The sequence below is a fragment of the Rhinopithecus bieti genome, unplaced genomic scaffold, assembly GCF_001698545.2.
Source record: "Rhinopithecus bieti isolate Rb0 unplaced genomic scaffold, ASM169854v2 scaffold_23780, whole genome shotgun sequence".
In the NCBI taxonomy this organism is placed as follows: domain Eukaryota; kingdom Metazoa; phylum Chordata; class Mammalia; order Primates; family Cercopithecidae; genus Rhinopithecus; species Rhinopithecus bieti.
The window spans coordinates 144,536-161,258 of NW_016810844.1; the positions used below are offsets into that span (position 1 = coordinate 144,536).

General features: G+C 36.2%; 1 protein-coding gene across 2 annotated transcripts in view; it reads right to left on the reverse strand.

The window, feature by feature from the left end:
- EMC2 (ER membrane protein complex subunit 2) overlaps positions 1–15,509 on the reverse strand; it is a 54,102-nt gene extending 38,593 nt beyond the window's left edge. For both annotated transcript variants that reach the window (XM_017892953.1, XM_017892952.1), the window contains exons 1-5: positions 15,400–15,509; positions 6,119–6,232; positions 5,559–5,623; positions 2,899–2,984; positions 201–258 (exon numbers count right to left, since the gene is read on the reverse strand). In XM_017892953.1, coding sequence (XP_017748442.1) covers positions 201–258; positions 2,899–2,984; positions 5,559–5,623; positions 6,119–6,232; positions 15,400–15,439 — 363 coding nt within the window. In that variant the 5' untranslated portion in view covers positions 15,440–15,509. The remainder of the gene's footprint in view (positions 1–200; positions 259–2,898; positions 2,985–5,558; positions 5,624–6,118; positions 6,233–15,399) is intronic.
- Between the last annotated feature and the right edge of the window lie 1,214 nt (positions 15,510–16,723).

A 16,723-nucleotide genomic window follows, 5' to 3' on the forward strand; every position in this document is an offset into this window, starting at 1 on the left:
ATTTTATTGGAGAGTCTTAAATCTATTTAAAATAAAATGTGGCCCATGACGTACTATTTAAAATTAAAAATAATCTTTCAATTACAAATTAAAAATATAAAACTTAGTTCCTTATGTATCTTTCTATTATTTTCTCAATTAATTAATTTTATCTTTTAAATTAAACTTTAAATTTTTTTCAAGACAATCTGCCAACTTACAGTGTTAGTTGGATCTTCTTGTAAAATCCTATCATATAGTTGTACAGCATCATCATATCTATTTAAAACAAAAAAGAAACATCTACAATTATTACCTTAAAAATATACTGATAAATAGTAAATACAGAAAAAAATTAAACTGGCTTTAATCTTTTAATTTAAATGCATTTATAATTGCTTTAAATGTATTTATAATTGTTACCAAAGTCTTCCATCTTCATGTAACAGTAAACGTTCACTACAGTTTTATTTTGTTAAGTAAAGCAGATCGTGTATATAGTACTTAGAGAAAATTTCCCTTAAAAAAATACTGATTCAATTTGTCCAGAGTACAAAAGTAAAAACTAGCCACACATAGCCAAACTATGAAGAGACATAACAAGCATCAGGAGACCAGATGTAGATATGGTAGAAGTATTGGCATAAACAGACTAGGAATTTAAACAATGATATGTATTTTCACGACTCTAATGCAAAAAGTAAACAAGATGCAAAAACAGATGGGTAATGTAAACAGAGATGCAAACTCTAAAAAAGAATCAAAAGATAATACTGGAAATCAAAAACAATGCAAAAGAAATGATGAATGCCTTTGATTGGGCTTGGGCTTATCAGTAGATTGGGCATAACCCAAAAGAGTCAGTAGGCTGAAGAATTATCAACACAAACTTTCAAAACTGAAATAAAAAGAGAAAAATAATAGAACACAATATCCAAGAAGTGTGTATGATTACAAAAGATGTAACATATATGTAATGGAATATTAGAAGGAAAAAAGGAAGAAAGAAATATAGAAAACATTTGAAAAATTTCCCAAACTTATGATAGACACAAAACTACAGATCCAGTAAGCTCTAAGATCATCAAGCAGAATACCAAAAAATCTACACCTACACATATAATATTCAAATTACAGAAAATCAAAAACAAAGAGAAAATCTTAAAAGATGCCAGAAGAAAAAAACACATTACTTATACAGGTACAAATATAAGAACTGTATCAGACTTCTCTTCAGAAACCATGCAAACAAGAAAAGAGTAAAGGGAAATATTTAAAGTGTTCTGAGGGAAAACTAACTTAGAATTCTGTATCCTGAGAAACTGTCCATTAAATGTGACAGAGAAATATACTCCAGACAAATAAAAATTAAAGCAATTTGCTGTCAGCAGACCTGCCTTTCAAGAAATGTTAAAAGCAGCTCTTCAGAGAAAAGGAAAATAATATTGGTTAGAACCTTTGGAAGTTTCTAATATATAAAAAAAGATCATTAGAAAATGAATAAATAAAGGTAAAATAAAATCTTTTTCTTATTCTTAATTGATCAGATAAGTTTGCTCAAAATAGTAACAGCAACAAACTGTGAATCAGTATAGTGTTACTCAAAAGTGGACTTGGATAGTTCTAAATACACATTGCAATCTCTCAGACAGCTATTTAAAAAATATAAAAAGAAATATAACTGATATACTGAGAGAGAGAAAATATGTAATTCTATAAAGGCTCAATTAAATCAGAGAAGGCAGAAAACAAATGATAAAAGAAAAAATAATAAGATCAACAGAAAATAGTTATGAATATGGCAGATAATGAAACAACTATATTAATAATCACTTTAAATGTAAATGGTCTAAGTATACCAATGAAAAGACAGACTATCAAAGTGGATTTAAAAACATGACCCAACTAAATGCTGTCTACACAAAACCCTCAAAATATAAAGATACAACAGAATAAAAATAAAGGGAAGGAGAAAGATATGCTGTAACACTAATCAAAAGAAAGCTCAGGAGCTATATTAATTTCACACAAAGCAGACTTCAGAACAAGGAAAATTAGTAGGGATATAAGAGGGGCATTACATAATATAAAGGGCTCATTCTCAAGAAAAATGCAACAACCCTTAATATTATGTGACGAACAACAGAACATCAAAATACGTGAGGCAAAAACTAATAGAACTGCAAGGAGAAATAGATGAATCCACTATTAAAGTTGGAGACTTCCATACTCCTTTGTTAGTAATAGACGTAATAGGCAGAATATGAGGACACAGTTGAACTGTACAGCACAATCATCCAGAAGTACTGAAAATAAAATTTTAAAAGACGGCAAAAAGAAAAATAGTCTGAAAGCACTCTTATGAACTAAAAATAATCATAATTTAACTGTTCCTACTGTCTAGAAAACACTACCGAATATTGTTGAGATATTAGAAAACAATTATTGGACAGGACAAAAGAATCACTAACGATTAAAAATACATGATAAACTAAACTTCATCGGAATTAAAAACTTCTCTACTTCACAAGGCACCATTTAGAAAATAAAATATTCAAGCAGGAGAATAGGGAGAAACATTCACAGCACATATATCTGACAAAGTTTTTATCCAGAATATATAAAGACCTCCCACAAATCAGCAGTAAAAAAGGTGAAACAACCCAATTTTTTAAATGGGTAAAGACTAAAGAAGATACTTCAAAAAGAAGTTATTTGAATATCTAAGCAGACATGACAAAGTTTTCAATGACATTAGTCATCAAAAAATGTAAATTAAAGCCATAATGAGACAGTATTTCACACACTCTAGAATGTTTGAAATAAAAAAAAAAATTAACACCACCATGATTAACAAGCTCCATGCCTGCCAGTTTTAATAGGAGTGATCCTATTAAACTGTTGACAAGATTTGGTTACCTTTCCATGGCTTCAAATCTCATGCCTGTTAATCGCTTGACTCTGTGGCTGCCAGGGAACTGTCTTCTTAGCTCTTGAAGACAAAACTGAAAAAAATAAGAGTTTAGTAGTAATTACATTATTTATACTAAATGGGCTATAATGAATGGCCTATATAGTCTTCAATGTGTTTTCTTGAATAATTTCATTAGTGTCATCTAATAACATGAAGTGAAATTAATCAGTAACAACGGATTGAAAGAAGAACAACGACATTACAGTGAAGGCAACAATCAGTTTAGAAACTGATCATGCTCTTAACCAGGAAAATAAGCAGATTATGAGAACCACTAATAACGCTTCAAGTACTAATATCATATTATTCCTCCTTAAAAACTACTTCTATGTGTCAGGCTCCTACTTAAATGATAACAGTGCTTGGCGTTTTCTTCCTAATTGCAGCATAAGCACTCTCCTGGTAAGAACTAAGTTTTTTAGTAGTCATCTCAAGTTCCTAGCAAATAACATTAAGTGTTTAATTTTGCCCTGTTGAAATTTTATAGTAATCCATCAACCTTTTTGTTTGTTTTTTTTTTTTTGAGATGGAGTCTCACTCTGTCACCCAGGCTAGAGTGCAGTGGCACGATCCTGGCTTACTGCAAACTCCACCTCCCGGATTCAAGTGAATCTCCTGCCTCGGCCTCCCAAGTAGCTTGGACTACAGGCGCCTGCCACCATGTCCAGCTCATTTTTGTATTTTTAGTAGAGACGGGGTTTCAACATGTTGGCCAGTCTGGTCATGAACTCCTGGCTTCAGGTGATCCACCTGCGGTGGCCACCTGCGGTAGCCTCCTAAAGTGCTAGGATTACAGGCGTGAGCCACTGCACCCAGTCAATCAATCATCCTTTCAATCAACATATCCTGATTTGGGGGTCAGAAAATGCAGACATTAAACGAATGGAATACCAATTTTTTTGAACAAGTATCCATAACTGACTCATCAACTTGACTAAATAAATAATCAAGTATTTACTGAGTAACTACATTCTCTGCAACATATGAAGGATTATAAGTTTTGGAAGTCCTAGAAATGTTAAAGATTATACAAATGGTCCACTGAAGCATATTAATGCATATGTGACCAAAACAATGCCATTAACTACTGATGAAGCTATTAACTGGTAATAAAATAAGTTTTAATATGAATTGGAAATATAGCTTCAAAGTTTGTGGCTGAAATTTGCCACAGTAAGAAAAATATTCAAGTTAGTCAAAAGTGAAGATATGTTCATTTATTTTTTTGATATCAAGCAAAATCATATTACTTGGTCAGTCAAGCAAGCTAACTGTATAATCTTAACCATTAAACAGTTACTATTTAACTGGATATACTGCTTTATTAATCAACAGTGTTATCTAATTTGACTTCCTACTTTATCAAGTGATATTTGGCTACTTCAAAAAAATAAAAATAAAAACTTCTCTCAAGATATAAAACTGCCACCTCTGTGAATATTCAAAAGACTGTCTCATAGGTTCTGAAGGTAATCCAACAAAGGTTTTGTGGAATGTTTTCACCACTAACAGCTCCACTAGATTTACATGTATAGCCAACCCAACCTTGAAAAGGATAATACTAATTCAGATGTGAATTTTTTTCAGGTATTTCAAGTTTTTGTTTTTGTATATTTTCTTTCAGTTTAAATACAGAGGCAGCATGAAGTGGTACTTAAGAATTCAAGATGATAGGAACAACAGAACAGACACCTCTGCTTTCTGATTTATAAAATAAATATAATAATAACATGAAACACAAATCAAATCAATAAATAATTATGAAGGCTCAATAAAAGCATGATGTAAAGCATTTAGCTTCATTCCTAGCACAAGTCCAAAAACACAGCTATCATTACAGTGTTATTTTAAAAACAGTATTAGGTTTGTTTGTTTTGAGACGGAGTCTTGCTCTGTTGCCCAGGCTGGAGTGCAGTGGCACAATCTCAGCTCACTGCAATCTCTGCCTTCCAGGTTCAAGCGATTCTCCTGCCTCAGCCCCCAGAGTAGCTGGGACTAGAGGCACGTTCCACCACACCTAGCTAATTTTTTGTATTTTTAGTAGAGATGGGGTTTCACCACATTGGTCAGGCTGGTCTTGAACTCCTGACCTCAGGTGGTCCGCCTGCCTCAGCCTCCCAAAGTGCTGGGATTACAGGCGTGAGCCACCTCACCTGGCCAAACATTATTAGTATTTTAAATTATGTTCTATACATCAGGATTTTCTTATGTCAGATATGTTTATAATATTGTGTAACAGTACTGAACGTTACATTCTATGAATGTCACATTCTATGAATGTCATTCATATTTTACACAAAAGATAAAATTGTTTTAAACTTTCTTACTTTAAACTCTATAAAATAGGATAAGTTACCTAATAAGGAGATAAATTTCAGTAACTAAATCTTTTCAGTAAAACTAGGATACTGAACAGCTACTTCTCAGGACTAATAAAAATATTTAAGATACTTTGTCCTAAAATATCCAGTTGGTTCCACTTACTCTTCAGAGTAGCACTCAAAACCAGCTATAGAAAGCATTCCATATAAGCCATACATTAAGTCTTAACTACGGTATACAATTCATGAAGCAAATTAAATATATACTTCATTTAAATACCTACCAATGCCAAGTCATCCCGACCATAGTCTAGTGCTGCAATCATCACCTGTTCATATATGATCCAAACTAGAAACATACAGAGCAGGAAAAAAACTAAATTTAATATTAAAAAATAAAACAAATGGAAAGTAATGAATTCTAGTTTCTAATATTTCTAGAAAATATTACTTATAACTGAAAATTGATTTATTGTATTATCTCTGAAACTAAGGAAAGAATGCGTTCTTACATGTTTCAGCAGTGTAAAATATGTTAATATAAGGTTAAAATCTCCAATTATTTAATACTTTTACTGTTCTACAAGAGTCCTTAGACAATACATTTTGGCCAGACATTTGGCAGACCTTTGAGCTTTAAAACAAAATGCCTATTTGATAGCTTACTACTACCAAGCAATTATAAATCCTTCTCAAAATAAACTATCATTAAAAGTCTTGGGACGAAAAGTCACAAAGAAGATTAACATGACAAGTAGAAAAATCATAAATTAAAGAACCGTTAAAAAAAAAAAGGCCCATAAATGAGACATGTACTGAGCCTGAATGTAATAAAAGAACTTACTATCATCTCCCAGCTTAGAAGCATATTCATTAATTAATTCTTCTCCAACTTCCACAATTTGCTCACTATTTCGTGAGTTTTCTTCTCTCCATTTTCTCATTTTATCTCGCATTTCTGAAAAAAATAACATGACATTTAAGTGTATATGTACCCAGACACACGCATACACACCAGATAGATGTCAAAAACCAGACAAGACAAAATCAACTTTTTAGGTAAGGAAAATAAACTCACAATCATGTAGAAGTCTGTGGTAGCTCAAATTTGATAAAGTAGAAAATTAACTGAACAAAGGCAACAGATCCTTTAGAAGGCTGAAACAGCATTACAACTGGTATTACGACTATCTTTAGAAGTGATGAGGCCGGGCACGGTGGCTCAAGCCTGTAATCCCAGCACTTTGGGAGGCTGAGGCGGGCAGATCACGAGGTCAGGAAATCGAGACCATCCTGGCTAACATGGTGAAACCCCGTCTCTACTAAAAAATACAAAAAACTAGCCGGGCGAGGTGGCGGGCGCCTGTAGTCCCAGCTACTCGGGAGGCTGAGGCAGGAGAATGGCGTGAACCCGGGAGGCGGAGCTTGCAGTGAGCTGAGATCTGGCTACTGCACTCCAGCCGGGGGCAGAGAGCGAGACTCCGCCTCAAAAAAAAAAAAAAAAAAAAAGAAGTGATGAATGGGCCAGGCATGGTGGCTTATGCCAGTAATGCCAGGACTTTCGGAGCCCAAGGCAGAAGAATCACTTGATCCAGGAGTTCAAGACCAGCCTGGCCAACATGGCAAAACCTTGTCTCTACTAAATATATTAAAATTAGCCGGCTGTGGTGGCACGCACCTGTAATCCCAGCTACTCAGGAGGCTGAGGCAGAATAGCTTGAACCCAGGAGGTGGAGATTGCATGGGCCGAGATCGCTGCACTCCAGCTTGAGCCACAAAGCAAGACTTTGTTTCAAAAACAAAAACAAAAAAAAAAGAGGCATGATGGCACCTGCCTGTGGTCCCAGCTACTCAGGAGACAGATGTGAGAGGATCACTTGAGCCTGGAGGTTGAGACTGCAGTGAGCTGTGATTGCACCACTGCACTCCATTCTGAGCAATAGAGCAAGACCCCTGTCTCTTAAAAGTTGAAAAATGACAACAGGCAAATAACAAAGTCAGAAAGAACTACTGGTAGTTCAGAATTAAATAAACACACTAGGATCGGGAAATGAGTGTACAAGAAGTAAGGTGAGTGAGTTTCTTGGAAGACTTTTATTTTATACTAAAGAACTTCTAAGTTTGTTTTTAAAGGTACAGAACAACTAAAAAATACTGAGCAAAAGAAAAGCAACACAATCATAGCTGTCTGACAGGAAAATCATTCTGACGCAAAAACAAACAAACAAAAAAACTAGAATTTTATATTTTATATGTCAATTTAAAAAATAAATAAATTTGAAACAAAAGCAAAAACAAAAAGCCCCAGAAGATAAACTGGAAAGGAGTAAACAGTTCAAAGAAAAGAAACCGGTTGTATTAGTCCGTTTTCACATTGCCGATAAAGACATACCTGAGACTGGGCAATTTACAAAAGAAAGAAGTTTAACTGGACTTGCTGTTCCATGTGGCTGGGGAGGTCTCACAATGATGGCGGAAGGCAAGAAGGAAAAAGTCATATCCTATGTGGAAGGCAGCAGGCAAAGAAAGAGAGCTTGTGTAGAGAAACTCCCGTTTCTAAAACCATCAGTTCTTGTGAGACCCGTTCACTATAATGAGAACAGCATGGGAAAGACCTGTCCCCATGATTCAATCATCTCACAGTGGGTCTCCTCCACAACACATGGGAATTATGGGTGCTACAAGATGAGATTTGGGTGGGGACACAGAGCCAAACCATATCACCGGTCATGGAGGACGCAGAGCCTACTGGAAAGAACATGGACTAGATACACTTGGTTGGAATCTAAACTCCATCTTTTACACGACCTTACATAACTTACCGAATCTGTACTTAGTTTCCAATAACAATGAATAGATAGTATTACCTTTAGCTCAGGGATGAGCAGTTAAGATTACATAAAATATACATATATAAAGTTGCTTGGTTAGTACAACAGTTTGGATATTTTTGTTTTTAAGTTGATTTTGATTACCCTTAGATAAGGGTATATATACACTTACCAGTTCTTCATAGGCATCACTACTGTCTTTCACCCAACTACATGTATTTTCCTCATCTGCTTGGCCTTTGAGTTTAGGAAACCAAATGTTAGAAAATTCGTGTAAAGCATTTTATAAAATGTGAAGTAAGTCCTACAAAAATTCTAGTCATCTTTATCAAAAAAAAAAAAAAAATCTGATAACTCTTTCAGTCTCTCACAAGAAATAAAGGCTCTTCCCTCACTCTTTCCTCAAAGGTGGCTTAAAATTTTCATTTTACCCTTTCACCCTCCGGCAAAAGGACCGCTCCTCAAAGCCAAGGTCATTTTATTACATACTATGTAAGTAAGCTGCTCACTGCTTGCTTGTACATGTTATCAACTACTGTGCAACCCTGTGGGATGAGCTAAAGGTCAAAGGTTAAGAGTGGCTATGATTGTTCTGTTTATTCCTTCCATGACAACTTGCATGAGGTGCCACTGCAGTGAGGTGGCCTCTGAAAGATGGAAAAATATGTCTGCTACTTAATTCTGCTGACTTCTTTAGTCCAAAACTACTTCCGCCAATCTTGTATCTTTTCCACTTCATTTTGTTATATATTCAGAAATACCACTTACAGATTCGTTTACATAAACCAGTATATTCTTTTAAAAGGTTGATAACTATAGGATAATAAATTCTAAATTATTCATAGTCCCATAAAAGTATCTAGTCAGATTGGCTGCAGGCTGTTGGGAACAGCTATTCTAAAAGAAAAGGCAATCTGATTTGAAAAAGGAAAGCGTTATTTTAATGCACACAGAGGTCCAGAAGTATTTACAAACTGTGTATTACAATCCATTAATAAGGTATAAAATCAATTTAGTGGATTTCTTCCAGAATATATTGGTAGGGGAGGGGGTGCGGGGGAGAATGAAACAAAATGAACAGAATGCAATACTCACAAGAATAGTTTGTAAAAGAAACTTTGGTTTCAGTTTATACATACACTCAAAGATACATGTATATGTATACTTAATTGAGTACCAGTTAATCTGTAAAAGGTATTTCTCATTGTGGAAAAACACTCTTGGAGGAAAGAGAACACTTTTTTAAAGCATAACTTCTAAAAACAACAGTTTGATACACAGTCATAAACATATTAAAATAGCTGAACACAAAACAAGAAACACTGTTTGTGTATGAAAATATAACTTTCACAAAACAAGCAACATTTTACCTATAAACACCTTAAGCTATATATCTTACTTAGCTGACCCTGCCACACTCTTGAGTGCTGCTATAATACATACATTTGTTGCACTATTAGTCACACACTATTTTTAGAAATGCCTTAAATACATTTATCTAAAAGCTATTCACAAAATAAAACTGTCTTGAAGAAAACACGTTTTCACCTTTGATAGTTCATTACCTCAAAATCACAGCATCCAAAAATCAAGTCATCTTCAATTCCTAAAAATATGGCTTCCCTTCCCAATGTTCACATTTCTGTTAATTCCACCTTCTGTTAATACTACCTGACATTCCACTTTTGAATGCTGTTTCTGACTCCTACTTTGGTTATCTAAGTCCTGTGGACTCTTTTGAAGTATTTCTAAGATTTACATCTTCTACTCTATTTCCACTGCTATTATCCATGCCCAGGCTTTCACCACCCCATGCTAAAACTGCTAGGATAGCTTCCAAACTGATCTCTCCACCCGAATTCAATCTGTAAATTACTACCAGATATTTCTAAAGATTTACTTCATTACAATTTAAATTCTTAAGATACCCAACAATTTCTACCTTCTTTGAGGCAGTATAGTGTATGACTGGAACTTTACTTCATTATTCAACTAACACTTACTTCTTGGAGTAAATATTGTTCTTCTTCATTCAACTAATATTTACTAAATGCCTACTACGTGTCAGGCCTGATCTGGGCATTGAGGATAAAGAAAGAAAGAAAAAGATATCCTATATACTCATAATGCTTAGAGTCTAATAGGTAAAAAGATGAAAATCCACATAATTTCAGATAGTGAAATTACACAAATAAAACTAAAAGACCATATGAAAAATTTAGGAGACTGGGAGAAAGGAGGAGCTTTTGGAAAGGGTGGTCAGGGAAGGTTTTCTAAGAAGGTCATTTTCAAGCTAAGAGAGGAATGAGAAGGAGCCAACCATAAACAGCAAATCTAAATTCTGGAGAAAGAAACTAATTTGGCATATTCCAGGAATAACAGAATGACAGCCTAGGTGGAAGAACTTAATTAGTTAATAACTCAGTGGGGGAGAAGTGTTTAGGAGCAGCTCAAATCACAGGACTCCCTTTTACTAGCTGTGGGATATTAGACAAGTCATTTCACCTCTCGCTTGCTTCCTTATCTATAAACCGGAAATAAAGCCTATTTCATAAGATATGTGTGAGGATTAAAAGAGATAATATACACAAAATGTTTCATATATTATTTTCATTATTATTACCGTTACTACATACACTAGTGGATCAAACTTCAAAAACAAGCTTCATGTCCTAGCATTCACCCACTGAACAAACGAGCATTTACTGAGAGCTTGTTTTTTGATTCTCACCACTATGGCTGGTCAACGGAAGGACTGAGAAGATCTCTGTGTGTAAAGAATGTAAACAAGTAATTAAAATATGATGGAGAGATTAATGAGGTTCAGTAAAAATTCTCTTAATCATTTTCCGGTTAGAATCAACTCAAAGAATCGCTTTCTGCAAAACTTAATAATCGTGGCCACCAAGATTTTAGAAGCTCTTCGCTAATAAGTCATATCACCTAGCTCTTGGTTAACTGTTTCCAACAGTTATTACATTTTAAAAATTTAGCTACCTGTATCCAAACCAGTTCATGCCAGTTAAATTTAATGTAATTATATAGTATAATGAAATATTATAAGCCAAAGAAAACTTAAGTGCGAAAAGAGACTGTTTCTAAAAAACAAAGTTGGATGCTTTGACAAGACTTCATAAAAATAAATAGTTCTGAAAAACTGCTGTAATATTAAATATGGAGACTTAATTTAAAATATTATGAGAAAACAACAAAATCTAAAAGATTTGTGCACTGAAGCTTCTATATTAGGGACTTTATGTGCCTGCTCCACATTAAAGCAAAACCAAACATGGTTTATTAAACATAAGAAGGAATTTCAATCAGCAGATCTCTACCAAAGAAAAGGCCCTGTTCTATATCAACATGCAAAAGTTTAATGAAAGGAGCCATTGATTTTTTCTTTTGAATTTAGGACCTTGCCTCCCATCTATATACAAAAGAATTCTGAACTCCTTAGTCTACCATTCAAGACACCAACCTACCTTTCTAGTTTTACCTTTCATAAGTGACGTTTGCAAAGCATATACTTCATTCCCATACATATCTGTACTTTCCAGGCTTTGAAGTCTCATAGATCTGTATCTTAAAAGGTGAGCAGAAGTTGTTTTATGAATGAGGGGAGGTACACAGTGCTATCTACTTTTCCAGGGAAAATGCAGAAAAGAATAAGTGGTGACAGCAGTGATGCTGGAGGCAGAAAGCAAAAGGAAGATGATGAGTTCAGTTTTGAGTTTTATTAATTGTGAAACATCCATTACATGTGCTCTGTAGAACACTGGAAATACGGATCTTCAGTTTACAAGTGAAATTTCAGGGTATGTCCCTTGAAATCTGGGGCCTTGCCTGTCCTACTTAGCACTATACCCTCAAGAACTACAACAGTGCCTGGTGCAAAGTACTCAAATACATGTTTAATGTGTTATTTACTATATCGGCTAATGGATAGCTAAAATTGGATGTGGATAAGATTGCCCACAGATCAGACGTCATTTAATCTATTTTAGGTATCTTCAAAGCTAATGAGAACTTTGAACCATCTATTCCCAGAAATAAGTGTTTACACATGCACTAAATTTTGCACGATTTCATCAGACCATATGACACTTATGCTTGCATCAATTTAAAGTCTATTGATCTCAAACGTAAAAACCACCAATAACAGATTAAGACGATGACTAAGAAACACTGAAACACCAAAAAATGAGCAAACGGATGTAGAGAACTCAACAAAGGAAAGGCCCAAAAAGAAAGGAGAAAATAAGAATGTCATTAAGAAAGAAAGAAAGAGTTTTCCACAGAGGAGTGATCTACAATAGCAAAAGTAGTAGAAGTATACAAAATATATGTTATTATTAGGTCTCCTAGAGATCTTAGTGGAGTGGTAGGGCATGGAAACCAAATTGAAGTTGAAGGTCCGAATAAAAAGAGAGGAAGTAGGGGCAGTGAACATAAACAACTAAATTGCTCTCAAATATTTCTCATACATTTTTTGTCTTCAACAAATACTCATTTAATGCCCATTATATGCCTGGCATTGTTTTAGGCATCCTATCCATCTCCTGCCCAAATATCATATTCTCAAGAAACTTGAATATACTCTCCTTACAAGTCTAAATTCTCTTTCCCACCTCCAAATGTCTAATAACTTCCCTACGTAATAAGTATCAATCACTCTCAATTGGCTGAAGAAACAAACCAAATAGTCTATTAGTAGAGTCTAACACAGATGTGGAAGTGTTAAACTTACTACATAGGTCTTTTATAAACAAATGATAAATTTTCCTATCACAAGAATTATAGCACTCTGAACTAACCAATTCACGACCCTGTTCAGTGGAATTCCTAAGGACACACCTCTGACACACACGCCCTCAAAAAATCTGAAAACACTATCCCTGAGAATCTTCCCATCACCCTTCATCCTAAAAATTTGTTATCATAAGTCTCTGAAATAAAAATCTAGAATACTCTTTTAAAAGTCCCTTAAATTAGAATTTTAAATTCTGGAAAGGTCTAAACCTTCACTTTACTAGTGAGCACACTGTATCCTATTACTTAAGGAAGTTGCCTAATTTCATCTAAGATACTGAAACCTTTATCTAAGATACTAAAGAAATTATTTCAACGCTAGAAAAATGGTTTATAATCTTTTCTGACAATGTGTTAGTGTTTATTATTAATCCCATTAACAATTCATTTAGTCAACAAATAATTACTGAGCTCCGTCCCCATGTGTCAGGCTCTAGGGAAGTGACAGTGAAGAAACAGGCCTAGTCCCTTTCATCTTAGAAGAGACAAAATTTTAAAACAAAACACAAGTGGGTAAGTGCTTCAATAGTATGAGAACAGAATATATAATCGAAGGATTACAGGTGTGTTTTGTTGCTTGATTTTGTTGTTTGGGTTTTTTCTTTTTTCAATTTTGGTGGGGATGAGGAAAGGGAAGTGGGTAGTAGAGTGTTCAACTAAAGCTTTTTTGTACTAGGTGAGCTTTGTGGGGAACTGATAAATGATAAAGCTTAATGGGGGCAAGAGTGAGGGAATAACACTGCCAGTGGAAGGACTAGCATTTGCCAGCTTTAAGAAGCAGCATAGCAATTTAGGGTATTCAACAAAGGCCAGCATAGGCAGCTCACAGAGTGAGAGGGAGAATGGCTCAACATAAAGCTGGAGACATGGGCAATGACCAGATCATAGAGGAGGGACATAATCATATTAGTACTAGCTAATAATAACACTTCCTTTTATATAGTACTTAACAGTTTACGAAACACTTTAAAATGTTTCTCTTTTATTCCTACAAATTTGTGTAGTAATTATTTATACCAAATTAATTACATCAATCCTCTTTAGAATGACCACAGGGTAAGGCCCAAGTCACTCAGTTAAATCACCTTGTCTGTTGGTAGTATACAGCTACTCGCCCCTCAGGATTTTATATATGCTACCATCATCTAGGAAAGCTATAATGAACATACCTTCATAACAGCAGTTTCTAAAAATTATGTAATATTTAAAAGTTTTTTAAAAGCATTAAAAATAACAGCCATTTATCTACCATCCAGCTTACGGAAGATACCCTGACACAAGCCTTTTAAAACTGTGTGTTTATAGGTTTGTTTTCTCCATTAGATTGTGAATTCCTTGGAAGTATGGACTGTGTGTTGATAGATCCAATATTTTGCACTAAGAAATCAACACTGTTGTTTAATATAACGGAATCTCTCAATTCAGGTATAAATACTGAGATTCACAACATGCTAGAGGCCACAAAGCCAACAAATCATTTAATTCAGTTCAAGTACAAAGGAATGTTGCTTTATTCGTAATGGATTTACAACTTTATAATACCTGATACATTTATTCACGATAAAACAGAAAATACAACTTTCACGTTTTCAGGTCATTATTAAAACATCCCAAGAAGGCATTCGTTGAACAAACTAGCTACTGAAGTCTCCTGTATTATGCTAAATGCTAGAAATATGAATTCCAATTACACAAATTCCACGCCTTAATGAAACTCAAGTTTCTTAAGCACACAGAATTGATCCAACGTTTGGCTGTTCCCAGATTCAAAGAATATATCCCACTCTCGATCAACTGAGAGGGGAAAGTGACCATCACACGTAAGCACGTAAGTAGACCAGAGTTAATCAGTTATTTTTCCCTTCAGAAAAAAATCTACTAGTAGGGAGTAAGAAGGAAGTTGTGTTGTGTGTGTAAACGTGTTTTGAGATGGAGTGGGACAGAGACTAGACTAAAAGGAAAAGAAACTGGAAACCCAGGTTTAAGGAGAAAACTAAACGTAGAGTGGCATATGTGAATCACATTTGTTCACGCATCTTCTACACAGCTTTTCTGCACAGAGCTGTAATCCTTACATAGCACTTAGTAAAAGGCCTTAGAGGCCCTGTGTTTCTTGGCTCCAAAGAAGCTTCAGTAACCACCTATTCCGCCTCTTCCGCACCGCCCAGCAACCACGGTTAGAGTGTGACAACCCCAGCCCCAAGTCCTTCCCGCCCGCCTCATAAATAAAAGCGGCCCTGGGCCGCTGGACTGGCGCGGAGGAGGGCAGGTCAACCGATGAGCAGACACCGCGGGAAACGCCGCGGAGTACGCGCCCGGGCCAAGGAAGGGGTCAGCCTCAGCTTCCACCTCAGCTTGGCCCGTCCAGTGAGGGCTCTGGTACCAAAAAGAGACCGGCGAATCCAGCTCTCCGAAGGCAGCGGGTACTCCTGAACGGCTTCCCAGCGCTTTTAGTCTTTCCGCACCCGTCCCCACCCGAAGTTACCTTCCCAAGTGACATCGTAAAGCTCTGAGACCTTCGCCATCTTCCCAGAACCTAGAAGCAGCGGGGTGAGAGGGCGGGGAGACGCAGTCACGTGGCGCTCCACCGGGCGGTGGCGAGCCACGTAGCTTTTTCTCATTGGCCAAGAGAGCAGAGGGGGCGGTATCCGCCACACACGTGCACGCGGCTCTGCGGAGGGGCTTTCGGGGAAGGGGGCGGAACAAGATGGGCGGAGCGAGGTGGGCGGTGCGCGGTGCTCTTGGAACCTGAGGATACTCTGGCTGCCGGCAGGGCGACGGTGCTGGCTCGGGGTGAGGAGTAGGGGTATGTGTGTGTGAGTGTTTTGTTGTGCGTGTGTATTTTGTTTTTGTTTGTTTGTGTTTTTTGCCGTGGATTTTAACAAATGCTGGGTTTTTAGTGTTCGCCAATCCTGGCTTTTCAGGTTTTTCTACCTAGGCGTGTTCATTCTCTTCACACTCCCTTAAGTACTCTTATTCTCTTCATGGCCGGCCGCAGTGCAGCCTTCTGCACGAATTCCTTATTTGTCCCCAACTTTCCTCCTTCCCTAATGGGATTTGCTTTCCGTTCACTTTTTAATCGACTAAACGGATAAACTCCAAAGTTTTGAGGGAGTAAGTGGGATTCTTCCTTTGCGCTTTGAAGTTCCCTTGAATGTCCTCGTGCTGGCTTGTACCCTTCATTAAGGCTCCTCGTGCCTGTAATTGCTTCATCCATGTCTGCATGCCACACTAGGTTTGAAACTGTCGCGAGTATGTGAGAATGAGACCTTCACAGTTCCTAAACTTCGCTCCTCATTACTCTTGGGTGTGTGGGGGAGCCTCCTTTCCCACCAGACTAATTGCTTTTAGGAAACTTTGAACGTCATCTCCTAGACTTAAGGAGAAGTGTTTGGACAAGAGGCAAAAATTTGAGGATGAAAAGCATATATTTAGTATTTGAAGCAAGGGGGACATGAGATTGTAGAGGAAGAATATGTAAGCTGAGGAAAAACTAAAAATCACTGCAATGCAGCCATGAGTTATGGGTCAGTGAAGAAGGGGCAATTGATTTGAGAAGTAGAAATAATCGTATCCCACAAGTCAAAAGAGTGGAGAGTTTTTTTTTTTATCAGCTTTATTGAGGTATAATGGACAGAAATTGTGCATATTTAAGGTGTACAAAGTAATGATTAGATGTAAATATACATTGTGAAATGATTACCACAAGCAAGCTAATTAACACATCCGTCACCGTACATATTTCCTGTACGTGTGTGTGTGTGGTGAGAACACTTAAAAATCTCTCAGCAAACTTCAAAGTATACAAT